This window comes from Neolamprologus multifasciatus, chromosome 2 (assembly GCF_963576455.1).
Source record: "Neolamprologus multifasciatus chromosome 2, fNeoMul1.2, whole genome shotgun sequence".
NCBI lineage: Eukaryota > Metazoa > Chordata > Actinopteri > Cichliformes > Cichlidae > Neolamprologus > Neolamprologus multifasciatus.
The window spans coordinates 23,951,275-23,978,519 of record NC_140440.1 but is presented as its reverse complement, the minus strand read 5'-3'; the positions used below and the strand labels follow the sequence as shown (position 1 = coordinate 23,978,519).

Below are 27,245 nucleotides of genomic sequence, written 5' to 3'. Positions count from 1 at the left end.
ATTGATTTCATCATGTGATTTTAGTGCTTCTATTTAAGTAGATATAAGAAGTAGGCGTAAACGTTTCTACCACGATGGGGATAAAGTTCTTCTTTGGTCTGCGCCAAACATCCCTGTTGTTACTGTGACTGAGCACTTCTTATCTTTGATTTGAGTGTCCAGGGCACATCTTTCTTTCCCTTTGTCTCCCTTTATCAAATTGTCGCTTTCCTTTAATCTTCCTTTTAGACAGTAAATCCAAGGTCAAATATATGTAGTCTTTCTCGTAAATGGCCTTTGACACCAAACAACTAGAAAGAGTTACAGTACTTTCAGATTCTGCTTTACTTCCCATCAATGTCGGTGTTCCCTTTTTTTTTTTCTCCTGTCCTTTTTCCTTTTTTGGAGTGGTCAGTGACACAGAAACTGGCAGCTATTTGAAAGCTACGTCACTGGTGGAAGATTTTTCTTACAGTGGAATGATTTATTTCAAATTATTTTTGAATCCCTCGCTGCTCGAGGACATTCACAATCTAATTTTTTCCCTGAAGACCTTGGAGAGCTCTTTAGATGTGGGCATGTCGATATGAACAGATTTGAACAGCTAAGAGAACAGCAGAGGTTAGAGAGTTCAAGTTGTTATGAAAAGGACTTATTAATATTAATGTGTTTTGACTTTTTCCACCACTGTTATTCAGTTGCAAATGAATATGTTAAAAAGGTCAATAATTTCCAGAGGGTGTACTTCCTTTTTCACAAAGCAGATTTAAGAGGAAATGGCGAGGAAAGCTAGAAGTAATGGCTTTTTGCATAATTGCATTTCTCGAGTTTTAATAATAAAATATTAAATAGTGTCGCTTTGAGCTACATAGGATACCCAAAGGCTCTGTAGAGCTGAGTGTCCCATTAAACAGACTGGCCACTGTTTAGCTCTATTACCATTACATTGCCTAACATGTTTTAATTACAATAAGAAACATCTTGTAGTATATAGATGTATATCACACCCAAAAGGCACAAATGTGTTCCACAGAGTCAAACAGAATGACCTGTAAAGAAGAGAAAAACAAGAATGTAAAAGGTTTACTTCATCATTTACAGCAATTTTGCTAAACCTGAACACATACATAAAAGAAAGTGTGTGATAAAAGCATGATGAATGCATATTTCGTGTAGCTGCTGTGCAGAAAAGCACAGTTTCCCCACAGGTCCAGTTTATTGTGCCACTTTCCCAATCAGGAGGAGCAGGCAGCAGCATCCTGCTTCAGCAGCCCCCCTGAGGCCTGTCCAGAAGACCCACACGCAACCCCACTGTCACTCTGTTTATCTGACCTTTCACCTGGCAGGAGGAAACAGGACGTCGGTGCTGTCGTGTGTTTGCAAAGATAACCAAAAGCCCGCCTGTTTTCGCTGTGGAAGTGTCAGCGATGGCTCACGCGTTTAAAGAAAAAAAAATTAAAATAAAAAATTCCGGTGCAGGCGAGTCAGCAACTCTCCACCGCGTCTCCTGTTGGGATAGCTTTGGATTCACATCAGTTGCAGTGTGCAGTTGCGAACTTTGCTTTGATGATGCTTAATAGCATCCTTGATTGTTTGAAGTTGTGTTGGGTTTGCACTTCCACAGCGTGTGGCGTTGTAGAAAAGAATCAAAGGCAGTGTTTGAGGAAGAAAAAGTGATTCTGTTTATTTGCGTAAGCACTTTATACATGATGAAAGGAAATGACTGAACGTGCACTTGGTGAATGTACACAAGGACATGAAACGCAAGGGAAGAGAGTGGACAGGAGGCATAAGACTGCTTTTTAGCATCTTACTAAGCTAAGAAAATTAAACTCATGATACATGGCTTCAAAATTAGACACATACATAATGAATAGAAATGAATAAACAGAGTTCTTTCCATTTCCTACACAATCACATACAAAATCTTGTAATAAAGTGCATAATAACCTCACCCTGACTGAACTTGGTGATTTTACAAGTCAGTCTAAAGATAGTCTAACCTGGCAATTATTCCAATTATCATAGAAAAAGTCATTTATCTACATCTATTAAATATTATCTGTTGAAGACCGAGTATGCCATTAATGTAATTTGATGCATCTAAGCTAGAGCACAGCGTTTCAATACCGCATTTAAGCTAATTGGTGCATAAGCCTTGGCACGATGATTACTAAAAAGTGGATTTTTTTTTTTTTACTTTGATGAGTAAGACAATTTTCTAAACATATTAAAGGTTTTAAGATAGAAAACAGCATCTGGCAAAATCAAGTCAGAATTTGTGAAAAGAATGTTTACGTCATGCTCATTCAAATAATGGCTGATAACCGTGTTGTGTGAGAAAATATTGATTGATTGCATCGATATCAGCCGGACAGAGCGGCAGGAGGGTAGTGGAGGAGCTTTATGGGCTGAGGTTTGTGGCGGCTGTCTGTAATGCACGGGCTAAAGAAGGGGAACGCCTTGCCCCTTGGCCCGTTGGCGAACGAGTAGAGCAGACTCATGTTGTCGGCGTTGTAGAAGGAGACCCTCCTCTCGTCGCAGTCCAAGAAAACCCCGAGCCTCCGCGGGGAAGATCTGACCCGCAGCCTCTCCCACGGCTGCTTTCCCACCGAGTACTCGTTCCCGTTGCGCAGCCGCAAGGTCCAGTAGCCGCTTTCCGGGCTCAGCTTGATCCGAGCGTGCCTGTTGACATTCTCCAAGGCTACTCCCAGGTCCCACTTAGGGCTGGTGCCCACTTCTACCTCCCAGTAGTGTCGACCCGACTGGAAGCCCTGGGCAGCCAGAATGTTGACGCACTGGAGGAAGCGCTTGTTGTGGTTCACGTGGTGGGTCATGACGTTAGATTCGACCGCCACGGTTTTGTCTCTTGAGACTTGAATGCTCGGGTGTGCTGTGTCGACGTCAAACGTCAACAGGGAGGGACCTATGGGGTGAAACAATCCATTGGGAGATAAAATGACAGATTTTTAACGCAAAAAACTCCAAAACAACCCTTTCACAGCATGATAATGGTGCTACTGTTGTTTCCACCTCAATAGCTTATCATAACACTCCACTCATTTTCTCTTAATTACTCCCATTATTGACTCAGAACCAGTTTTCAGCTCCAGTCATTTTGTGTCTAATGAAGCATCGGGGGGAAATTACCTGGTTTCAAAGATTTGAACAGCCTCCTCCATGTGATGTATTGTAAGGGAGCCAGGTATTTGTTACTGAAAGCATTTATATCAAACTCCGGGGCGATATCCACCTGCGCACATGGTCTGTGCAAACAAAAAGAGCACAGAGTTCGGATCATTTGCTCTCAGCGTAAATTACTGTAAATGTCACATGAGCACGATGTGCGCAAAAACTGTCACGAGCAATTAATCGGTCACAACACGGAAATGAACGCTTACCTTAGCGCTGGGAGCTAATGAGAAGAAAAGGAAAAAAAGTCACGTTAACAGCTTGTTTGAAATGGGTTCGTGAAAAAACATTAATTCCCAATTAGATGATTTTATAATATCAGAAAATAATATAAATAGGGTGACATCATTTTCAATTCCCACCTCAGTCAGTACGATGTCCTGGGTGGCAGTGCTGGCCTCCTGCAGCGCTTTTATATTGTCCTCCAGCTCCTTCGCTGCCTGCTCCGTGACCTCCAGGTGGTGCTGGACTTTCACCAGCTCCTCCTCCTGCTCCCTCCTCAGCTGCTCCAGCGTACAGACTTCCTCATCGTGCAGGATCTGATGGAGAGCTTGGAACTCACTTTTGACACGCGCCTGGAGATCTGCTGCGACACTCTGCGAGGGAGAGGGATGATTAACGTTATAAGAGCGGGACTCTCCGTGTCGTGCCACGCGTTTACCGAACACGTGGCTTGCTTGCTTAAAGCTCTAAAAATCTTGCAGAACAACACACATCTCCAGAGATACAAACAGATGGCAATGAAGTCACAATTAGCATAAAAGCTCCATGTGTCTGACAAGTATTGCATAATGAAGAAAACGATTTCCTTTTCATCATCTCAGACCAGCGTGTGCGGCTAAAATTTAAGCTCTTATCCCACATCTGTCTGCCTCACTTTGTCATTTTGTTTCCGTCGCTCCTGCTTTTGCACAGTTTGTCATGTTCTGCGCCACTAAATATGCACATTAACATGCTGTAAACAGCCATTAGAGATGGCCGTGCTTGTTCTTATTTCTTAAGTGCTGCCATTCCTTTGGATTCCCACATGAGCATACCTTTATAACATTCATCTTTTCTTTGTCTCTGTGAATGCTGTTGATGAAGTCTTGCTTCCTCAGGCGGTGGCTCTCCAAAGTCTCCTTCAGTTGTTTCTGCAAAGTGGTATGCAAATCTAATCAGCGTGGGGGATAGGAACACTAAAGCAAAGAGACTACGCAGAGAATGAAGGAACTCGATAACGGTAAAGGGGGGAATAATTAACGACATGAAGTAAACCCTATTCAAGACATAGGCCCATCTGAGAACTTTGCTTTTGTGCTGTTGTTGAGCTGATCCGCATCACATTCAGAGGTTTTTCTTATATTCTGTATGTATTGAGGAGGAAACATCATAATACATAACAATCTAATGGAGTCTAGTACAACTACAGCACAAAACACAGCCTAGGAAGAACAAAACATTTTAAAAGGTCCCATATTATGGAAAAGCATTTTGATTGTGTTTTATTATGTTCTTAATCCACTTGCATATGTAACATAAAAGTTGCGAATATACACCTGTCTCAAGTTTGGACTAGTGATGTCATCAGAAAAAAAAAAAAAAAAACTTTACACAAAAAAACCCAATAGCAAAATCTGCGATACTACTCATTTTTTGCAGAGTATGTAACAACATGGGGATGCATAACTACAAACTATAACACCAAAGATGGCGGCTAGTGCAGTTGCAGTAATAGTGCCAGCCCAACTTGCGAAGAAAAGTAGTAAGAGTCGAGTACGGAAGCACTTGAGGTAGATGACCAAGGGTTGGAACTACATTTTTAAAATATGATATGCAAATGATCTTGACTTTCACACCAAGTGTGGAAATGCTTCAGAGAAGAGGCTAAAAGATAGACATCTACATATGCGTACATTCTGTTGTGAAATCAACTGTGTCTAAAGTCAAATGCTTGAGCTTGTGACGTTAGCAGGATACTTAGTAACCATGCTAACACTTCTGGTAACCAAATATATTGGTAACATTTTTGTGTCATTCTGAAATGACATGGACTCAAAGGATTAGGGTAACGTCTGTGTTTTTCTTTTTTAATTTGAATTGAATTGAGTTTTAAGCATCAGGTAATTATGCTGGTAGACTTCCAGGAAAGCTAAAGAATGTACTGCCAAGGTTGAAGACAGTAGCACCATACACTGAAGCCAAAATGTCCTTTTTTGTTAAGTATAAGCTACATTATAATTTTTTTGACTGCTCTGCTTCAGACTGAACTGACAAAAACAGGTATTTTTACTGCAAACATATGACTATGCCATCTTAATTAGAGCCAACCCAATATAGGTTTTTAAGACCAATACTGATATTTTGTGATTTAAAAATCAGATATATCAGCTGTTATAAATGCTGATAGTCATCAATCAGCAAATAGCTGACATTGGCTAATAATAGTGATAAAGCTTAGATTAAGCTGAAGTTCAAACTAATATTATTAAGGAAAAAACTGGCTTAAATGTTTATAGCCTGAAACACATGTTAAGGTATGTAAAGTCAGAATTATAAAGGGTGTGGGCCCCATTACCTAATTGGAAGGTACTGAGCTGGAGTTCTCAACCATGTTTGTGTTGTTGGTCATGATCCATTTTTTATTTTATTTTAATGCAGTTATCTTACCAATATTATGGGTTATTATGCTGTTAGCTGGTGTAACAGTTCAAGGAGGCCTGCGCTCCATTTGCACGCATCTATGCGGACGCAATGGACCTACGCAACCGACACAAGCACACAGCCGATAATTTGGTAATCAAGTAGTTTGTTCACATGTGGTGTCTTTTGGCCTAAAAAAATAATTAAATAAATACATTCTAAAATTCAGGTGCCTTTACAAACCAATGGCTGATGCTGCCATGGTCTGTGGTTTGTTACTTTAGCTTTTTATGTTTTGTATGGTTTCCAAAAAACAAAAGCAACAAAAAAAAAAAAAAGACAAGTTGACAAGTTCATTTGTCAATCGGGAATCCTTAGAAGTACCTGTACTTTTTATGTTAAGTGAAAGTAACCAGCTGAGGCCTCGAGCCTTACATTTGCTCGACAGATCAACTTCTTATCTGTTCTCTTAGGAAAAGTTTTTGTCTTTGCTAAAACCAGCAAAACAAACAAAAAACCCTACAAGTGTTTTTATTATTCTGTCAGTGTATATTAATGCCTGTGCGTAAGTTGCATAACCTGTTATACAAAGTATCATAAGGGTGAGTGAAGAGTGAATTTTGGTCTGAGCAATTCAAATAAGGTAGGCTGAGGGCGGAACAACAATAAAACAAACGTGGACGTGGACTGAAACATGAATTATAACTGTATTGAACCCAGATGTTACTTGCTGGTCAATTGCTATTGATCGGTCTACTTAAGAGCACAAGGTTATTTGTATAACTTTGCAGAAGACTTTATTTCTTGCTGACCCAAAGAAACTGTCTGGAAAACCGCCAGCACGACAGTTAAACATGAAGTGAGACTGAAATACAAACCTCTAGGTTCTTGGTGTAAGCATCCGAGGTAGTGACACGGACCTTCTCCACCATGGCTGCCACAAGGTAGTTAGTTTGAAACTGCTTGGAGCTGAACTCCTTGCGGCATTGTGGGCAGGTGACAGGCCCCTGCGTTCCTCTCCAGTACCTGGATATGCAAGATTTGCAGAAATGGTGCATACAGGCCAACATGACAGGCTCTCGGAACAGATCACAGCATATGGCACATGTCAGGTCCTCTCTCAGACTGCCTCTGGTGGACTGAACAGCAGCAGCAGCAGCCATGATGAAGGGTGCTGTCCTCTTTGAGATCCCTTCACAGGAAGTGAAAGCAAAAAGTCTGAAGGCAAACAGAAAAGATCACCAATCCACTTCTGCAAATACTTTACAAGGAGATAGCTTCGATTTTTCTGTCAGCTGCCAACAAATGAAAGGAAAAACAAATAGTTCACCTTCAAACACAACAGAGTGTGCAGCTACAGTCTGAAGTCCATCACTGATAACAAAGCAGTGCAAACAGCTTAATACTAGCACTAAGCACCTACTTGATGGTGCTCAGCAGTAGAAATCAGGTGCTATATCACGGGGCTTGCGAGCTAGCTTGTGATTTGTATTGTGAAGGCAGTGTTTACTCAGGTGGCGTGTTTGCTCTTAACTGCCTGGAGCCTGTTAGCGTTTAGCTACGTGTAGCAGCCTCTACAAAACAATAAGAAACAAAAGACATTTCGGAACTTCAATAAAGTGACTATAATCGTCACATAATGAATACTTTGGTGAACTTACGTGGTCTGTTGTTCGGAGAAATCCAAAACCGAATACGTCAAAGTTCGCCCCTCTGCTCTATACTCCCTGCTGCTGCTACTGTTTGGGAACAAATAGTCTTATATTCTGCGCATGCGCGCGCCACAAGCCCGAGTTTGATTAGTCAGTGTGTTTGACGGTGAACAGCAGATGGCAACGAGTTTTGTCAGCAATTTTCGATATAAACTAACTGGTCATTTTATTAGGTACACACGTTCAACTGCTCATTAATACAAATATCTAATCAGCCAATCACGTGGCATCAATTCAGTGCATTTATAGGCATACAGACAAGGTCAAGGCGACCTGCTGAAGTTCAAAGTAAGCATCAGAATGGGGAAGAAAGGGGATTTCATTGAGGAATGGGTATTGGTGCCAGACAAATCTGCTGACTGACTGGGAATTTCCTACAAAACCATGTCTAGGGTTTACAGAAAATGGTCTGAAAAACTGAAAATATGCAGTGAGCTGCAGTTTTCTGGGCTTTGTCGATACTAAAGGTCGGAGAAGAATAACCACACTGCATAAAGCTGATAGGAAAGTAATATTAACTATTAATAATGACCACTTAACAGGAAATTCAGGCTAGAATTCACACAGACGCCCCAGAAATGGGCAATAAAAGATCAGAAAGATTCTGATGAGTCTTGATTTTGCTGGTACATTAAGCAAGTATGGTCAGAATATGGAAAACAACATAAAAGCATGGCTCCATCCTTGCTTGTATCAAATGTTCAGGGTACTGTTGGTGATATTTTCTCGACACACATTGGGCCCTTTAAGTACCAGATCATGATTTAAACACCACAGCCTGCTTGAGTGTTGTTGATAACCATATCCATCATTTTATGATCACAGTGTACCCATCTTCTGAAAGCCGTTTCCAGTGGAACTCTCAAATTAGCTCAAAGTGGTTTCTTGAATGGGTTCTCTGTATTCAAATGGCTTCCACATTCAGCAGATCTCAGTCCGACAGCTCACCTTTGGGTTGGGGTGGAAAGAGAGATTCACGTCATGGATGTGTACCAGACAAATCTGCAGAAATTGGGATGCTATCATGTCAATATTGACCAAATCTCAGAGGAATGTCTCCAGCACCTTTGCCAGTCAACCAATATTTATTTTCAATCTACCTTTTTCACTTCCTCCAATGTCTGTTGCAAAAGCAGGGAAGGACTAAGACTAAGAATACTGGGTCTAATATTGATTCCTAAAAGACAGCCACAGTTGCATCTTTTTACTTTTACTTTAAAAAATAGATTAAAGTGTGTTATTTCTAGGTCATTTGCACAGATATATCTGTCCATTCATCCTCCATCAGATATAATTCTGATGGAACAAATCCCTTATAAATGACTATTAAGTCTCCATGAATAGTAGTAAAGCAAACATCTAATAAAATGGGATTGGACTCTAGTCTCATGTAAAGGTCAGGCCCCCATAACAGTTTTGCCCACGTTTCCCACTAGGGCTTAAACACCTGGGACTCTCCATCACTTGGTGTTAGAACTGAAAAAGCTTCTCGGATGAGAGGTGAAACATCTTCAAGAAAGTTATAGAAGTCCGGTCGCTTTTCTTTCCAAGCTCCTTAGATTTAGAGTTATTTGTTCAGATTTCTGAAAGGTTCCTCCGGTGCCACAAAAGACGTTATACAACAGATTTCACATTACTTGCTGCGATAAGTGAACTGAACTCAGTGTGTAAAATGAGTGGATGGTTTGTGGAATTATAATGAAATTTGCTTGATATCCACTATTTCAAAAATCTAGTCTGTCTCAAGTTGCTAAAAACCTCCAAACTCTCTGAAACATTACCAAGGATACGACCTCAGTGTCATTAATGGTAGCTCCAGGCGTGCTTGCAAGGAATGTGGCTATTAAATTTCAGTTTAATAGGGGAGATACAGGACCACTTCTGCCTTCTTGAACATGGTGACCAAGTCCTTTATAAAAGAAAAGTTCACCAGCTGGAACGACTGGAACATCCCACACAAATGTTTCTCTGAGGAATCCAATCTGCAAGCTTCAAAGGGAAACGATCCTTTAAAATCAATATCTAAAATCAAATGATTAAAGGGTCTAATCTGCATTGTACAGTTACCATCTGTCAAGTGTGTATCCCCGGTAGGAAATAACAAAAGGAAAAGGGGGGGAAAAAAGCACAAAAGGGATTTCTTAGCTTGGGTTAATTACACAGAAAGACAGACAGACAAACAAGTTACGAGGACACCCACAGTTTGTGAGCTAGAGACAAGAAGTGAATCTCAACCATTCTCAGTCCCAAATAGCTCACTAACCACTTTTATGAAGATTAATTTGAGCCCTTCCAGGTGAATCAATGACACAGCAGCCTGAGAAAACTCTCAACACCGGCTGAGTGACCCAGACATGGGGAGGCTGGTGGATAGCTCTTTTAATTGGAAGCAAAAGAAGTGGAAGAGAGAAAGAGAAAAAGCCAATCAAGTATAATCTCCGGTGCTGAGATAATGGGTGCATCAAATTATTCTGCCACAAACTAAAACCAAAGAGGTTCAAGGATCCTATTAAGATTCTGATCAGGTGAATTCCTTTCAAACAATCATGTAGGTTGAAAGTACAGTAAAAAAAAAAATAATTCAGGACATTTTTAAAGTCTTTTAATACCATTTCTGCTGCTCATTCCTGTGCAATATCCCATCTGCCCTCCCGTCATATTTCTTTTCAAGATTTTCTTATTTAATCACTAGTGTACATATATTTATATTTATAGATACATATATATTTAGTCATCTTTTCTCTTTTACCATGTCTCTCTAATATTTTGCTCCTTACTATTTTTCTATTTTTTATTTTATTTTTTTTTGTCCTACTGTATAATGCTGCTGAGTGACTGCTGCTCGTCAACCACATTTCATTGCAATGTTGACCCTGTGCTAACTTGCATATGACAAATAAAACTGAAAACTGAAAACTGAAACCATTTATTTCAAGGGACCTTATGATCTTTGTTGCCTTTTGCGTTTCACTTTGCTTTTGAAGTTCCTCAAAAACTGCCCAAATCAAAACAAAAGGCAATTTTTGTACCAGATGATTATTTACTGTCGTCTTGTTAGAGAGGAAATTGCTCCAGGCCAGCCCGTTCTCACTCCCGAGGCGTAACATGCCGACGTTTTGTCACGTCCCGCGGCGTTCCTGAGGAACGCGAAAGGAGACCTTCGGCGTTCTTATGGTACGCGGCGGGTTATGGGCGAAATCCAGTGTAATGACGCTCCCGCGGTAATAGACGTTCCAGCCCTGTATTCCAGCCCTAAACCTAACCTTATCCCTAGCCCTAACCATAACCTTTTTCCTGACCTTAACCAGGACTTTAATGATGTTAAATAGCGTGTTTCTAAGCGATTTGAAGAAAAAGAGCGAACATGTGTAGATTGAGTCCATATGGTTCTCATATTTCCTCATTTTTCCGAGGTCGTCATTTAGGAACGTGGTGGGTAGCCGAAAACGTAATATGTTGACGATTTGTCACCTAGCGTAAAATGTTACGGTTTGGGAGTGAGAGCGTGTTGTCCAGGCACAATAAAGTCATCACCCCCCCCCCCCCCCGCCCCTCCCAATAGAAAATAATCCAGGTAAATGACACACTCTGAATACTAAAATATTGACTGACATCTCCCACCCCACAGAGTCAAAGGGACTACAGTTTAGTGACTTTCTGTGCCATCAGCATTAACTTTAATCTATTTTAGGTATCGTGGGAGCTCACAGGGGAAAAAAGCCCACGAGAGGCTCGTTGTTGTCTTGCTTTCTGGGCTAATCAACTCAATATGACAGTTAGCTTAACAATGGCTTTCTGCAAAGCAACACGAAAATTGCGTTAAGCTGCACTTTAAATGTTTTTCATTAAAGAAATTAGATCAGTTGAGACAGTGATCAATCAAATATACAGCCATTTAAATTATCTGCTTTAAAGCCATGTTTTGTTCCAAAGTTCATCAAATATTGTACACATGAACAAGGGCAAAGCTTCGAGGAGGGGAAAAACGGAATACTTGGCAGGAAATAAATGAAATAACAAATGGAGATGAATTTGGAAAACCCAGTGACGTAGCCTGAGTGTGCTTTGGCACTTTAAAGGATGCTTTATGGTGTTTTTTTATTTTTATTTCTTTGCCTGGTGAAAGTAAATAAAATAAATGCCGAACATTACAAAAAAAGTGTGATTTGCAAAGCGCAAACCCTGCGCAGATCTCCAGCCTCTGTCTCTGGCAGGCTGGCACAGATGTGGAGGCTTAGACTGAACCCTGTAAACCTGACAGGAACACACAAAACAGTCGAGCCACAAGATGCGCACCAGGCGCTGCACGCTGGGAGGAGCTTCGAGATTTTTTTCCCACTTGTTTCATGACACTCTCCGGTGAAGACACGTTTGCACAAAGGAGATATAGGGGGACAGGTGAGTCGATTAATGTGTGGATAGACTTAAAATGGATATTGTGAAGCTATAGTTGTGGGACATAAATGGACTCCCCCTTTGAGGTGCAAGACATGATTTCTCTGCTCTTTTGTGACAGCGTAACCTGTAGCTGATGGAACTATGAAATGTGCGTAATTTGGATAAAAGAAAACGTGCTGGATGAAAAGAGTCCAGACTGCGTACCTGAGACTCTTTGCGTTGGAGAGAGACGTTTTGCACCTGTCAAGTCGGTTAACTAATCTCTCAGAGCTCAGTTGGAGATGTTTGAATGCGCACTGCTGAGTAAGTTGAACAATTTGGCACAAATTACGCACCGATGCACACTCAATTAGAAATAAATCGCCTCGTTATTATTTGGTAGTAATATGTAGAGTTAGCTTGAATTGAATCCTGTTGTGCTGAGGATGTTTGATCGAGCAGGTGTAGTGGCACAATGACCTATCATTGAACAAAAAAGGGTAAATAATGGTTTATAAAGTGCATGGCTTAACCTGCCTGGTGCAGCGGTGTGTACATGTTCCTCGGGTTACTGGCACTGCAACACCTGTTGTAGCACCATGATCACATCTTCGGTGATCCCTACATATGGATTTCGAGGCATCTTACAAATCAGTCAACTATAGATTCTTTTGTCCGATGTCCTTGAGTCTCTGTTTTCTCTTCACCGCTGATATTTCAAGGAACCGACACGTATGAATGGTTTCAAATCTCAGGGAATTGTGCAGGAGCTTGGAGACACGACACCTCTGCAATGCAATACCTTTAGTTTAACCGTAACATTACGGGCGAGAACACAATGCTTCCAAATGCCATTGGCTTCACTGTTTTACTGTTTTAGTAAAATCGTGGAAAAAGCGATGATGTCAGTGAAAGATGGTCTTTCTAGTGGTTCTCAGGAAATAGGCTGGATCCCCCGAGAAATCAAGGAGTGTCTGTCACCAAAGAGATGACCTCTCACTAAAGGGTGACCTGGTTTGTCTCAGAAAACTTCAAGCATTAAGTGTTGGCCACGAAAAACAAAATAAAAATCAATAAAAAATTGCAAAGCTTAATCGGGCCCATAAGGGCAGGTCCAGGTTTTATGATTGAGAATCCCTAGGAAATGGATTTCCTCAAAGCATCTTACTGTGGTTAACACAACATAATGCAATTTACATGCATTTGCCTAATAAGGATGAGACTTGGCTTTTTATCATTTAAGAGCCAAGCTGCAGCTGTAGTTATACATGTCATTACAACATGCACTGTCTGCACTCAGCAGCGGCTCTTGCCTGTACACAGGTAAACTGCCATAAATGACTAGATGATGAACTACAGAATATTTTTACTTATGAAAGGTTGTTTAATGTTAAGCACAAAAACACAATGTTCCCTTTATAAGATTCAGACTATGCATGCAACCTGCCTGCAACTCTAATGATGCAGCTTTGAACTGGCTCACTCTTGATCTCACTGCTTCCTCCATCATGTTTTCTTTATTCTTTCTAATAGTACAGGTTTTCATGTCTCTTAGAAAAAAAAAATGTTTTTTTTGCACAGCCTAGACAAAGATATTCCACAGTAAATAGCTTGTGATATCTGGTTCTATTTTTGCATAGGGCTTTCAAGAAGCTGCTACAAAGCAAGCTGTTCTTCAGTTGATTGTAACTGTCGATCTGTTCATTAAAATTCATGTTTAATTTTCTTACTTTTTCAGAACATCTACCTCCTCAACACAGTTATGGACAAGTGTTCTAATAATGAGGCCGTACGAATTAGAGGCATCTCATATCTACTAAATTGCAGCGTTTCATTATCTTTTGGTTAAACACTACATCTCTTTAATATCAGAGTGGCATTTGCAGGTGATGTAAAGGGAACAAAGAAATAACTGTGGAGCCATGTTTTTTTAAAGAAAGTTGGATCTTAGCTCTCTTGCAGTGCAGAGCATGGAAAACACCCTGAAAATAAAAGACATGGTTTGAAGTACAATGCATCACTAATAATGCCACTTGTCTGTCCTAATACACTGACAGGAATGTCTGCAGTTCACTTCTGTGAGTGACAGAAGGTATTACAGCATATAAAAGACACGAAACAAATGGACATAGAAGAGTAACACACCTCGACACTTGATCAAAGAGCTCTAATGTTCAGATTCCCATAGTTATACTGCCAGTATCCAATTCAATTTGACTTATTTTATTTGGAAAATTCTTAGCATTGTAAGGTAAAGAGTCTACAATAATACAGAAAAAACCCCAGCAACCAGACAACCCCCTCTGAGAAAGCACTTTTTGACAGTGGGAAGGAAAAACTCCCTTATAAGAGGACAATATCTCAGCAGCACCAGACTCAGGGAGCCGTGACCGCTTTGTGGTGAGGGGAGAAAGACAGGACAAAAAACATGCTCTGGAAGAGAGCCAGAGATGAATAATAACTAATATTTAAATACAGAGTGGTGTGTAAACGCCAGTGTGCATGTATCTGGCATGAGAAGTCTGAGGGCTTAATTGATGTACATCCTGGAGGTAAGAGTTCAAGAAATGTTGATCAGGCGTGATGAGAAATCTGAGACCTCTGATGGGATATTCTCTTAAACAGTTATTTTCTGTTTTCTCTGCTCAGGTGTAAAGTCAGCCTTGATCTAGCGTCTTCCGAAATGAGCCCACCAGACATATCCAACAGCACGGGAGAAGAGGAGGCTAGAGAAACCGATCCCTTGTTTCTGCTTAACGACAGCATGGGCTTGCACCAGCCTGGATACCACACTGACATCATCAAGCACCTTGGAGTCCAGATCAGCCTGATCACAGCTTACTCACTTATCATCCTGCTGGGGCTGCTGGGCAATGCTCTCGTCATCTACATGATAGTTCGCTACAGAAACATGCGAACTGTCACCAACTTCTTCATAGCTAACCTGGCCCTGGCAGACCTTCTCGTGAACACCTTCTGTTTACCCTTCACTCTGGTTTACACTCTTCTAGAAGAGTGGACATTTGGGGCTGTGTTGTGCCACATGGTGCCCTTTGCCCAGGCTCTGAGTGTGCACGTATCCATCCTCACCATGACTGTCATAGCTCTGGAGCGCTATCGCTGCATCGTGTTCCACCTCGGAATGCGGCTCACGTGGCATTCGAGCTTCCTCATCATGGCATTCACCTGGACTGTGTCTGCTGTCCTGGCAGCACCCCTCGCCATCTTCAGAGAGTTCCGCTACGAAGAGATCCCGTCGATCAACCAGCGCTTTCCCGTCTGCACTGAAAAGTGGCCCCAAGTGACCAGCAGGGATGGGCTCATCTTCAGCCTCTCAATGCTCCTCCTGCAGTATATCATTCCTCTAGCCATCATCAGTTACGCCTACATCTGCATCTGGGTCAAACTGAGAAATCACATCAGCCCATCAAGCCGCAATGACAGCATCAACCGCCGCAAAAAGACCACAAAGATGCTGGCGCTTGTGGTGGTGGTGTTTGCCATCTGCTGGCTGCCCTTCCATGCCTTTCAGCTGGCCATCGACCTGGACCTGGTGCTCAGGCTCGAGGAGTATAAACTAATATACACCGTGTTCCACATTGTGGCTATGTGTTCAACTTTTACCAACCCTCTCCTGTACGGATGGATGAATAAAAACTACAGGAATGGCTTCCTCATGGTGTTCCGGTGCGAAGACAAGCCGGATACTTTCCACCTGGAAGGCTCATTCAGGACTCGCTCCTTGAGGAGGATGACTCTGAACGGCCGTAACGGCGGACACCCTCCCACTGCTGTGTGACTGGATTTGCACGTTTCAAGGCATCTGTAGTATATGAACGTATGCGCGCCCCTCTGCTCCGTTGGCGTTTGTCTTTCAAAAAGTAGCCTTTTTTTGACTTTGATGGTTTGATCTTGAGTACCTGTGTCACTGGAGAAGACCCAAAGCTTTGCATGCAAATTGCTTCATGTGAAGTTTTTTTCCTTTGCTAACAGCACTAGTAAAAACAACAGTCGTCAAACCTATTAAGAAATGTGTTTAAGGTGTTTACTTAGGTGTTATTTAACTAGGTACAGTGTATAATGTGTTCTCGTGTAAAATGAGGAGCTCTCTTTCGTTTGTCATGTCCAAATTTATGACACAGTCTTAAGGGAAGACTGTTATTACTGTGACAGTGAGAGTTTCATTTTTCACACCTGTTTTGTTTTTTCTACTTGATGTCTGCTCAAAAATTATCTGGATGGTTTTCAGCTAATTAATCCAACTGCTACATTCTGGATTAATTATAAATGTTCTGGCAGCGTAACATTCAACCCTAGTTCAAGGAATCCAGAGGAGGCGATCGATGCATTACTGTCCAAACAGGAAGTTAATTGTCCTCACCTGGCAACCAGCTGTTCCTGATTGGATGAAGCAGCAGGACCCTGTTTCCAGAGGAATGGGACTCTGTGGAGCGAGAGCGAGAGCAGCGTATTATTGATGTCTTTAGCACAAAATGCAGCCAGCTGCTTCGCAGATTTCTTAGAAAAAAGAAACGCTTTTGGAAGAAGTTAGAATGTGTGATTCTACATTTATTGCAGTGCTGATAAAGTGCCCTTTGTTGACTGTTTAATAAACACAGGAACATTAATCAACCGCAGCACCTCTTGGTAGACATAATGAGCCCCTATTACAGATGCAAATCCTGGACCTGATCTGACTATGGGGAGAAACTATGTTTTGTGCATGTCCTTGTCAAATAAAGAGATCCAGGCTTGGATAAATATAAGTAAGTCAAGTAAATGGCTGTCATATTCTTCTGTGACATAGTTTGAAAATGTACTGAACACTGGCAGCATGCAGGGACTCCCCACATGTATGGTAAGCCCGATTGATAAAATATCCATGTGAAAATTAAAAGAGGTGGATAGGAGATCTTTTTTTAGTACAAGTCACACATTTTTTGTTTATTTTGAAAAGAAAAAAAGAAAAAAGAAGTGGGTCAAGTGAATCCAGTGAAGCATTTGTATGTGGCCTACACATTGTGATTCATTATACAACAGAGAAAATGCCTATTGCTCTCGCATTACTGGCTCCTGACACCCACATTGCTGTTTTATTCCCTTGTTTCCTTTTTAGTCCTCTAAATTATTATGAGAGCTGTGAGTGCTATCAGTACAACCAGCAGAACAGCATTCAGCTTGTATCCATTGCATCACACACCATTACGGTGGACGTGTGGACACTATTCTTTTTTAAACAGGAACACATTATTTGGGATGCATATTTGTTCAGGGAGTCCTAAAGATGCCGGTTCCAGTTGTTGAGAGCTGACAGGGTTACATTAAAATTCCCCCTCACACGTCATTATTAAGTTCGGACAGAAAGTTTTGCGACTCTTCTGTAGTGTCTTGCGTGGTCACCTGCTGCCCTCTAGTGTCCCAAGCAGGCGTTGCACACGCCCCACCTACCCGGATATAGCGTCTCGCTTGACCTTCCTTTTTTTGCTCCAGTTACGTTTGACATGATTTTCGGACTTTATCCGCGGTGAAATTCTTCCCGATGGGAGCGTAAAATGCAAATTCTCATTTTGTAAATGGTATCGCCGTGCAGGTAATCGCCTTTTCATCTTAGCTGACCCTAAAAAATGTGCTTATTGAATGTCGGTAGTAGAATTTTCTGGGGTACGCTGTGCCATTCATTCATGTGGCTTGCCTCATGCTAGGCTATGCTAAAGGGGAAGCTAAAGAGTGCGGACGTGATAAAACAGGATAGCAGTGTTTTGTCTCACGTCAGGCCTCTCATTGTTGAAATATGTCACAGTCTGCGGTCTAAATGAGGCTTACATTGTTTGTTGTCAGTCACGAGACGAGACACGGTTGGACACAGCTGGAGCTGTGAGGTAAAAAGGTGTTAAAGGTAAAGCTCTAGTGTTTACCTTCATGTGTTTATTAAACTTGACACCTGTGGTTGTAGCGTTTAGCTGAAAACACCAATGACTTGGATTTATTTTGGAACATGTATATATAAGGGTTGTCATCGCTGAGTTGTTTTACCACATTGACACCGCTATTTACAGCTTCGTCCTGATGTGGCTTCTGAAAATTGTCTGAACACATCTGGCTAACTATCACGCTGTTTGTTCTGTGTGTTTGCAGGGTAAACCAAGGGAACAATGGTGAAATATTTCTGCTGTGCAGGTCTGCTAAAAAACACCTGGGACCAAGTCTGTGTTGCTTTCTGGCAACGATATCCCAACCCTTACAGGTGAGGTGAGGGGTTTATGTGTGGATACGCATTCGTATCAAACATCTTTCTTATAACCTGTTCTATTTTTTTAATGGACTGTAAACTGCACCCAATAAGGCAACAAAAAGTCACCTTGCAATGTGAAGAGCCTACAATTTTAGAGTCAACGTCCCAAACCCAGCTGATCGCCTCTTTCTGTAAGCACTAGATGACTGTGGGGTGGAAGAACTCCATTTTAACAGGAAGAGACTAACAGGTCCAGACTCCTCTGCCATGCTAGTTGGGGGAAGGGAGAGAAAAAGGAAAAAAGGAGACAAAGACACAGGGATGGAATACAGTCTGCATTATCATAGTTTTCCTAATCTTTACGCTTAAACGCCAAGTGTTTTGAGACTGCGACATCATCAGTGTGATTTTTTTTTTTTTAAACTTCCCCTTCATATGTTTTTGTTTAAGATAAACAAACCGATATAGAGATATAGAAAGAAATGATAAAATTAAAAACACATTTTATGTATCCAAATGTTCACTAAACACTCCAGTTTAAACATTTTTTTAGCATAAATATGAGACGGTGTCATGTTGTGATAATTAATGAATTTTGTTTCACTTTAGTTTCTCATGAGACAACTTTTGAGACATTATGTTTTACAAACACAATGCTCAGAGAAGTCATGTGACTCACAGTCAGGTATATCTCCCAGGCTCAATAAGAGTATTCACCAACACTTCCTCGTGCTTGTTCTGCTGATTCATAGGACCGTTTGTGTATTCCCACGGCATTTTTCCCACTTGGTTCATTTTTGTTTTAATCTAAAGTCTATTTATTGTTATTATTAAGAACATTTTTGTTGTTGTTACATCAGTGAACAAGATTTTTTTTTTTACATCTCTTTTTAGTTTTAGATTACAAGAACAACATGATTAGATTACATCTTAGCATTCACCTACTGGGATGGTTTAAGTGGAAGATCCTGGAAAGTCATTTTCAGGACACGCAAAGTTTTGACTTTATTTTGCCAATTTTCTTCTGAAGATTGTTCACATAAAAAATTAAATGGAGATTAAAAAAAAATAATTTAGGGGTTCAAGCAGTTTCTAAATAGCCCAGTTTCTTCACCATTCTTTCATTTTTACCAACTGAACTACCATTCGGGTAATAAAGATCACAATGAGTGTGAAAGCAAATGTTAGTTGTGCTTTTAATTGAATCATCAGTTAGTCCATTTAATTAAAGCTTAATAGTTCTTGTCAAGCTAAAAATACAGTGTCTAGTTTAGTATTTCTGTGTTTGTCACTGTTTCATAGAATGTTTAAATGTAATAGATTTAGATTTTAAACTGTTGTGTGGATTAAAAACAGTAAATTCTTATTCAACTGAAGCAAAAATTGAGATTTTTCAAGATCATAAACCTAAATAATCTTTGCGTAGAGGTTTCACGTCATCTTCCATCCGTCCTTCTTCTTCTTTCACAGTAACCATGTCTTGACTGAAGATATCATTTTCCGAGAGGTTACCCCAACCAACTGCCTCATTTCCAGGCGTCTTTTGACCAAAACTAGCCGTGCCCCTCGCTGGATGGAGCGCTACCTTCCAAAGCACATGGCCAGCTCGGCGTACATCATCGAGGACTCCATCGTGGACCCTCAGAAAAGGACCATGACCACGCTCACATGGAACATCAGCCACGCTCGCCTAATGGTACATTGGCGTTTGTGTGCCTTAAGCAGCATTCATCAGCAGTGCACAACGTGGTACCTTTGGCTCATTTTGCTTTTGTTTTTTCTTGCTGACAGTCTGTAGAAGAGCGGTGTCACTACAGAATTAACCCTGAGAATGGCAGCTGGACCGAGATTAAGAGAGAAGCTTGGGTCTCCTCCAATGTCTACGGGCTCTCTAGAGCTATTCAGGTCAGTGGAGTAAAGCAGAGTGCTGCGCTACATAACAACTGAGGGAAAGTAGTCGGGGGTGACCGAGGGTAACACTCGCCCACCTTGCATTTGTTCTGTATTTAGAAACATAATACAGTGTTAAGATGCAACAGCTGAGCAGCTGAAGCTGTCGGCCAGGACCTGAAGTAGTAAATGACTTATGACAGAGAATTACAGTAGTTGTTGACAGCCCATATGTGAGGATGTGAGTCATGTGTTGTTATGCCTCATGCCTCTATCTTTTATTACTTTGTTTTTCACCTTCCAGGAATTTGGGCTCGCAAGATTCAAGACCGGTGTGACAAAAACCATGAAAGGCTTCGAGTATGTGCTTGCCAAAATGCAAGGTAAATTATCCTTAGTTCTTATTCCCATTTTATTCCTATTTAAGTTTGTGGCTGATGTTAATATGGGTTTTCCAAATGGGTTCAAACTGCTCAAAAAAATTAAGGGAACACTTGATCACCTCAATGTAACACACGAGGATTGGAGCCCAACGTCCTTTAGCAGGATTTGTGCTCACGCACCAACACTGTGCTGCTGGAGTGGCATTTCCTGGAGAACACTGGAATTGTGAGTGGCAGGCGACATAGTGCTTCCCAGCATCTCCAGACACCTTTATGCTTGTCACATGGGCTCCGTGTCAGTTTGCGTCCTTTGAAGAGAATTGGCACTATCGGAGGCTGTATAGCATTGTTCTGCTGGCACAGGTCCCACTTAAAGACACTGGGACTTGATGCCATTTTCATGGAGTCTGTTTCTGATGAAAGCATCGAGGTTAACACGTGTAGCCCTCTGGAGCTCATTCTTTAGGGCTCGGCAGCCCTCCGCATGTTCCTCCTCACACAGAGTCACATAGTGGTGCTGCTACTGGGGTGGCAACCCTTCTTGCAATGGCATGGATGTGTCATCCTGGAGGAACCGAACTACCTGTATATGCTGAATGGATTGCAGCTATTGTATCAGTACTGACTAGTGACACAAAGAAAACGTAGTTAGAGAAAAATCAGCTGGGGAAAAGGTGAGAGCAATGGTCTGTGGTCATCGCCTTGCAGAAGTATTCTCTTTTTGATAGTTGCCTTCTCTTTGCCTCCCACTTTACCTGTTGCCGCTTTTATTTATCCCAAAGCAGGTCAAATGGAGTCAGTGGTTGATGCTTCCTAATAAGACAGATGGATATCCCTTAAGTTTAACAGACTCTGTGTTAAACTGTGGTGATCAAGTGTCTCCCTTTTTATTTATTCATTTTTTTCTGAGCAGCATAATATAATAACATCAGTAATTCGTGCATGGAACTGCATATTCTTCTAAAATAAGGTGACTGTTGCTTTTTCATGAATCTGGAAAACTGATTATAGTAATAATTCAAAGTGTTAGCTGCTTAGGCACGAAAACCTGTATGAATCCAATGAAGAGCTGCGTTTTGTCCCCGTGTAGGTGAAACTCCATCGAGAACTTTAGCGGAGACGGCTACAGAGAGGGCGAGAGAGACGGCGCTGGCTGCTAAAGAGAAAGCCAAAGACCTCGCCTCACATGCCCAGAAGAAGCAATACGTGTGACAAGCTACACAAATAAAGTCATTCTGCAGCAGAACTCACCGATCCCAGTCATGGTTAGACACCTCTGTGAGGGCGCATCCAACTGAAATGGTGGGTGGACCATAAAAGACCCGAGCTGGGTTAAACAGCCTGTTCCTGCCTCCCTCTACATGCCGCACTATAAATATATTGCCGAGCGTATCTACGCTACATCACCTCAGTATTTACCAGAGACGCAGGTCTTAGACAGGAATGGTTGGTTATTGCTGGCGCTGCCATAAAATGATTGTGAAGTTGTTGTTCGACCTTTGCTCCAGTCGTGCCCATTGTCTTGTTTTTTGTTTGTTTTTTTTTTAAACTCCGTTCCTTTGAGTATGCCTCGTCTAAAGCAAGTCACTTTGTCTTTACAGCTCCAGTAGATAAGGTCACTCCGAATTTGTGATTAAGGCATTCTCGTTTATGATTAGTTTTATATAATCTTGCATACAGTTGCTGGTTTAGTTCGCTCTGCAACACTGATCATCTCCTTGCCTCAAGTTGGACTGAAGAAAGTTTGGTACAGTTGGTGTCATTGCTCAAGAAGAAACCTCTGAAAACTTGAATTGTGATTGTGCATTTAAAAAAAAGGCACAAAAGCTACCTTGAACTGTACATTCAGCTAAGCTCTGGTGATGCAACCCATGCAAAAATGTGTCCTTACTCTATCAGCTTGTCAATAAATTGACTTTGTCTTTCTATTCACTTTGCTGTCTGTCAAGTGTATGTCTGTGCGCCAGCCCTGCTCGAGTTAAGGGTGAATGGATTTTTACCTCTAAAATGACTAATAACAAACACAACAGCAAATAAATACAGAAAATATTTATTCATTAAAAAAAGGAAGCTTACATCAGTACAAAAATGCTACATAATATTACTGGGTGGAGAGACGGATAAAGTAATAAGGCCTCTTGCATATACAAAAGTGAATTGAGGTGGTAGAAAGCACCTTAAGTTATTAAATACTAGGGGTCGACCAGTGTTCAGAGTTTCAAGGCCTTTGAAGATAAACTGTAAATGAGCCGCGCCCGCTCTGATGCAGTCACCTCTTCTGTTTGAACATGGCTCATAAATAACAGCCCATCAACACCAATGTTATACAGTAGTGCAGTTGCAGGCTTGGAGCAGCTCCCGGCACCTGCTGCAGAGCTGTGTTTCCATGCTGAAGCGGCAGAAGTTGCAATAACACTGCGATGTTATGTGTTTCTATGACTACAAGCACGGCGATTTTTCCCAATTACACTGAAAAATCGAACAATGCACCTTTTTTTTGTTTTTTACATTGATGCAATTTACTAAAACAAATTAATAGTTTATGTAGCCATAGCTTGCCCAGAGGCATTTCAGCAAAGTGTTAGGTTTATCTAAAAGTTTCAAATATCTGTTATCGGTGTCTTTGAAACTAAAAAATATAGGTCGACCCCTATTGAATACACAGAAATGAATATGTAATACAGCATTAACTACATAATCATTAAAAGTACAAACTGCCTACCTGACTGGTGAAATTGTTATGTGTATAATTAACAATTTAATTGATAAATGCACAAGTGAAGGTAGGAAAGACTTCTAGGAAACATTAGCAGTGAATAAAACTGCCATTAGGCAGCTCACAAGTGCTCCTCTCACAGTTTTAAGTTCTTAAATTGTGAACTAATTCATATTTGGCAATGTTACTGAATTTTCCTGATGTCGATGTGCAAATATGACCTGCTTCTGTTTGCTGCTTTCAAATCTTTTTGAGACAAAACAAGTGCAACATTTGGAAATTATGTGCAATAGAATAAAAAGGAGCAAAGTATATGACTGCACTTAGATATACAATAGGACACAAACACAAAAAATCCCCCGACATAGCAAGATTAATGTTTAAGTCCATGCTAAACGTGGCATACTGAGATATAAGCTTAGTGCTAGGTAAAAGCATACTAAATCAGATGTGATTTAAGGCAGAATTCAGTACAGACATTCTGTAGTAAAGAATAAGTTAAAAGTTTAGAATAAAAGCCCTTATCTGAATTTTAAAAGCCCTTAAAAAAGTGAATTATTAGAGCATGAATGATACGAAGTTTGACACCTCATGGCTTTGGGGGAAAATAGCATTAATGACTGATGCTAGAACACACATGAGTATGTGTTTGGTGACGACACGGCCCAGTGAATTTTACTGCTATTCAGTGCAAATGGACACCTCTCTTTCATAACCAAAGGTTAGCATTTAGCTTTTTGTCCGACGTGTGCTGACAAGAGAATGCCAAAAAAAAAAATGTTCAGTTGTACAGTAACATCTTCCTCCATTCTCCCCCGTCCTTTGTTTTTGGAATGTTTTTCTCCTCTTCCTGTCCGTCCGGTGACAATAAACCAGTTACCACTCGTGTACCGCCGTCATAGCCAGGCCTTTTCCAGGCTGGAGTAACAGTGGTCCGCGCCGGTGTGCGTAATGCTCAGTCCATCAGAGTCCACAAACACAATGCTCTCCACATCAACCTCCACGTCCTCTGCAACAAACCCGAGCACAGATCCGATCCGTCAGCAGAAATACGGCAAACTTTGCTCGTCACATTAAACTTAAACTTGCAATTTGCCTTTGAGGAGACAGCCAGCTCCTAGTAGGACTGAAATAATTTGAACGTGAAATAAAAAAACCCAGAGGGACTTACCTCTGTCTGAGTCCGACCTATCGGAGGACATGGTCGACCCCTGGCTGTCGTTCCTCATCCTCTCCGTGCCCCTCTGCAGCTGCTCCAGCCGAACCCGCAGCTCTTGCTGCTCCCAGCGCAGACGATCCTTCAGCTGCTCTGCACGCTCATCCTGCTCCTGCAGCTTCTGAATGGGAAAAAGGTGCAGGAGCAGAGCAATGAAGAAAGGATAAACAGTACAGGCAAAAGCAAAAATCAAGATTGCTAAAAGCTCTGTAACATGCACAAAACAAGCCACTTTCTATACACACAGTATTCATATATATTCAGAATATTTAATGTTCTTGACTAATTTAAATGCTTAACTTTAGAAACACCAATTACATGCATGTCTTTGGACTTTGGGAGTAAGTCGAACTACCCGCAGAGAGCACATAGACAGAGGGAGAACATGCAAACTGCACACAGAGAGGCTGGATTTAAACACAGGATATTCTTGCTGTAAGGCAGCAGTGCTAACCACCACACCACAGTGCTACCCCACTTCATGATTCAGCATTGTTCTCTGTTTTGACTTGTGCGGTCTCCCTTTAACACGTATTGCGGCCCTGAGAAAAGCACCACATTTTAAACATGGCTGGAATGACAAGTAAACCAAACACCAGTCAGATTCAATGCAAATTTAGACATCTCGCACCTTTATGTGAAGCTGGGCTCGTCTCAGCAGGTTCAGAGTGGTGTTCCTCATCGAGTCCGATGACAGTGGGACCTGCTTCTTCAGCTGCTCCAGGCAGTGCCTCAGCTGTGCCCGTCTGCAAAGCACAATGAGAAAGAAGTGAAGCTGCAAATCCACACTTCCATCTTTTTGGGTTTTTTTTAATCTCTTGATCTGACACATATGAACTTTTACTGTAGCATCACGAAGAAAAGCCCGTTACCTGTTTTTCTCCAGCTCATTATGAACAGACCTGCAAACAAAGTAAACAAACAGACAGTTTGGTCAAACATTCACAACAGTGCACTCCTACTCAGCAGCTACTGCGTGAGAGGTATTCAAGGTTAAAAGGGTGCCTTAATAAAACTGAAAGTCAGACCGAGCCACACCCTGTCGTCAGTTATTTGTTATGTAATGCATTCACCTATTGCCACCAGCAGATATCTTCTTGCTCTTCTGCTTGCTTCTCCTGTCGGACTGAGCTGGACTGAGAGGCAGGACGGAAGCATACCCATGTTCTGCCTCTGCGCAGGGAGACACATCACAGCTGTGTTACACAACAATCGCCGGCAAAATCACAGTGCACACTGGCTGCGACGTTAAAGGCGTCCTCATATTAACATGTGCGAATGCCGGTGGGACAAATCAACCTTTATTACGGCGTAATTAAAGTGTGATATACCATCCGTGCTGTAGGGGAGGTGGGAGAAAAGGAGGCTGAACGCAGTCTACTGCTGTCATCAGCTGGACGTTTTGCTTTTGGCGCCATCATCCACTATCTGTTCGCTTTTATCCAACCAGCCTTACAACCTCACGCGTAAAAAAGGAGTCGGGATAGCGTCTACAGCTAGTATGCAATGAATGAAAGTTATACTTTATAGGCTTTCCTCATCCCCCCCTTTCATTCACCGGAGCGAACGCTCAGCGGCGCCCGGATTCATTTTCAAACTGGTCCAGATTGGCGCCTTTGAGTACAAAGATGCGACCGATATGTAGGTCAGAGTCAAATGGCAAAACACCGCCCAAAAATAACCTTGCACCTAGAATCCCGGTTAAATCTTAAACAGCTGCACGGTATGATGTTTCTACGTTATTTGTAGCTGCATACTTGCCGCCGGTTTATTGTGGATTTATCGTTGTTTTAACAATAACCAACCAACTCCCCTCTCTAAGCAGGCAGTTGACATAAAGCACTTACCCCGCTCTCTTCTCTCCAGAAACTCGGCAGCCCGAAGAAGCACCTGGATGTTGCACACTTGTCCTTCCATTGTTTTGTTTTTTTGTTTTTTGCTCAAATGAAACGGCAGCAGGTAAACAAGCTACTGTGGTACAAGCGTCAGGAGCCCGAAGTGGATGAAGCAGTGTCTGAGCTACGTCCTCAATCCACACAACGCTAAACCAGTGGTGCGTTCAGGAGCTCCACGCAAACTCAGACATTTTCATTAAATTGTGTATAAACATTCGAGGTTATACCGTTCTACGTAATATTTTGACTAAATTCCCTAACCACTCGGATATTATCATTAAACTTATCACGCCATATGCCCCACACTATCTATCGATTCATCCAAATCAATATGCTTTTCTTCTGAAAAGTATTTTTATTAGGGTCAAAGTTGAACTTCAGAAAAATAATGGTCAGCAGGATAGCGTCAGCGCTTTTTGTTCTGTTCAAATTATTTTTCATATTTCCCTTCGTGTTCAACTTGCATTGCTAAGTAGTGGTGTTTTTGTCTGTTTGTTTTTCTAAAAGTCGTTTTTCGCAAATTTGCTCATTTAATCCAGGGAATTCTGGGTTTTGGTGGAATCTGTACAATCGTTGTTTGCAACCTAGAATGCGCCATATGTCCATAGGCCCCGAAGGCGTCTAATGTTAAAAGCATTTATGTAAAATCCTATGCTATGCAAATGATAAACCAAGAAATAATGCTATAATTGTACTCTTTATATATAACAAACAATATCTGTGTTATACCTCCATCAAAATATTTCCGAAAGCAGTGAAAGCACCTTACACTGATTGGTCCCTGTCCTTCCATAAAGTTTATTGAAAAAAAAAGTCTTTCACACGGCACTATTTTTCTAATTTTGTTTATCGACATTGTCAATAATAACATTTCACAACAAGATGATTGTTTGTGAGATAGCTCCTGTTACCAAACCAACTGTTACACATTTATTTCAGTTCATATATTTCAGTTTCACTGTCTCCCTCAGCGTCTAAAAACAGCTCAAGTCTAAACATTTTATTTCGATAACAAAATGTTTAAGGCTAGA

General features: G+C 41.4%; 4 protein-coding genes across 14 annotated transcripts; 2 read left to right on the top strand and 2 right to left on the bottom strand.

Moving 5' to 3' along the window:
- Positions 1 to 1,631: 1,631 nt before the first annotated feature.
- trim105 (tripartite motif containing 105) lies at positions 1,632 to 7,586 on the bottom strand. Of its 9 annotated transcripts, none has more exons than XM_085178824.1 (8): positions 7,455 to 7,576; positions 7,124 to 7,367; positions 6,672 to 7,011; positions 4,209 to 4,304; positions 3,534 to 3,767; positions 3,381 to 3,394; positions 3,130 to 3,245; positions 1,632 to 2,905 (listed from the first exon to the last, which is right to left on the bottom strand). In XM_085178824.1, the coding sequence occupies exons 3-8, from the start codon at positions 6,954 to 6,956 to the stop codon at positions 2,346 to 2,348; spliced, it is 1,305 nt and encodes a 434-aa protein (XP_085034950.1). In that variant the 5' UTR covers positions 6,957 to 7,011; positions 7,124 to 7,367; positions 7,455 to 7,576; the 3' UTR covers positions 1,632 to 2,345. The 9 variants fall into 9 exon arrangements, with proteins under 9 accessions (XP_085034950.1, XP_085034956.1, XP_085034955.1 ...); XM_085178830.1 differs by having other exon boundaries at positions 6,672 to 6,985; XM_085178829.1 differs by having other exon boundaries at positions 6,672 to 7,088; positions 7,217 to 7,367.
- A 3,877-nt stretch (positions 7,587 to 11,463) lies between these two features.
- Positions 11,464 to 17,231, top strand: npy7r (neuropeptide Y receptor Y7). Of its 2 annotated transcripts, none has more exons than XM_085180431.1 (2): positions 11,464 to 12,206; positions 14,532 to 17,231. In XM_085180431.1, exons 1-2 carry the CDS (start codon positions 12,193 to 12,195, stop codon positions 15,679 to 15,681), a joined length of 1,164 nt encoding a protein of 387 aa, XP_085036557.1. In that variant the 5' UTR covers positions 11,464 to 12,192; the 3' UTR covers positions 15,682 to 17,231. The 2 variants fall into 2 exon arrangements, with proteins under 2 accessions (XP_085036557.1, XP_085036566.1); XM_085180440.1 differs by having other exon boundaries at positions 11,465 to 11,903.
- Positions 17,232 to 17,347: 116 nt separating this feature from the next.
- On the top strand, positions 17,348 to 22,319 carry prelid1a (PRELI domain containing 1a). Of its 2 annotated transcripts, none has more exons than XM_085180462.1 (6): positions 17,348 to 17,472; positions 18,018 to 18,126; positions 19,585 to 19,810; positions 19,906 to 20,019; positions 20,309 to 20,387; positions 21,478 to 22,319. In XM_085180462.1, exons 2-6 carry the CDS (start codon positions 18,035 to 18,037, stop codon positions 21,597 to 21,599), a joined length of 633 nt encoding a protein of 210 aa, XP_085036588.1. In that variant the 5' UTR covers positions 17,348 to 17,472; positions 18,018 to 18,034; the 3' UTR covers positions 21,600 to 22,319. The 2 variants fall into 2 exon arrangements, with proteins under 2 accessions (XP_085036588.1, XP_085036597.1); XM_085180471.1 differs by lacking the exon at positions 17,348 to 17,472 and adding an exon at positions 17,488 to 17,778.
- Positions 18,187 to 26,903, bottom strand: mxd3 (MAX dimerization protein 3). The gene is made up of 6 exons (XM_085180483.1): positions 26,167 to 26,903; positions 25,393 to 25,492; positions 25,192 to 25,221; positions 24,951 to 25,065; positions 24,275 to 24,440; positions 18,187 to 24,112 (listed from the first exon to the last, which is right to left on the bottom strand). The coding sequence occupies exons 1-6, from the start codon at positions 26,234 to 26,236 to the stop codon at positions 24,000 to 24,002; spliced, it is 594 nt and encodes a 197-aa protein (XP_085036609.1). The 5' UTR covers positions 26,237 to 26,903; the 3' UTR covers positions 18,187 to 23,999.
- Positions 26,904 to 27,245: the final 342 nt, after the last annotated feature.

What these genes read in the sequence shown, in the direction of transcription:
- prelid1a (XM_085180462.1), top strand. Translation starts at nt 18,035, where the DNA reads ATGGTGAAATATTTCTGCTGTGCAGGTCTGCTAAAAAACACCTGGGAC. An exon ending in CGATATCCCAACCCTTACAG is followed by an intron (nt 18,127 to 19,584) that starts GTGAGGTGAGGG and finishes CTTCTTTCACAG; the next exon opens with TAACCATGTCTTGACTGAAG. An exon ending in TGTGCTTGCCAAAATGCAAG is followed by an intron (nt 20,388 to 21,477) that starts GTAAATTATCCT and finishes GTCCCCGTGTAG; the next exon opens with GTGAAACTCCATCGAGAACT.
- mxd3 (XM_085180483.1), bottom strand. Translation starts at nt 26,236, where the DNA reads ATGGAAGGACAAGTGTGCAACATCCAGGTGCTTCTTCGGGCTGCCGAG. An exon ending in GAGCCCAGCTTCACATAAAG is followed by an intron (nt 24,441 to 24,950) that starts GTGCGAGATGTC and finishes TTTCCCATTCAG; the next exon opens with AAGCTGCAGGAGCAGGATGA. An exon ending in TAGGTCGGACTCAGACAGAG is followed by an intron (nt 24,113 to 24,274) that starts GTAAGTCCCTCT and finishes GGTTTGTTGCAG; the next exon opens with AGGACGTGGAGGTTGATGTG.
- trim105 (XM_085178835.1), bottom strand. Translation starts at nt 6,956, where the DNA reads ATGGCTGCTGCTGCTGCTGTTCAGTCCACCAGAGGCAGTCTGAGAGAG. An exon ending in CTTACACCAAGAACCTAGAG is followed by an intron (nt 4,305 to 6,671) that starts GTTTGTATTTCA and finishes ACCACTTTGCAG; the next exon opens with AAACAACTGAAGGAGACTTT. An exon ending in AAAAGATGAATGTTATAAAG is followed by an intron (nt 3,768 to 4,208) that starts GTATGCTCATGT and finishes TCTCCCTCGCAG; the next exon opens with AGTGTCGCAGCAGATCTCCA.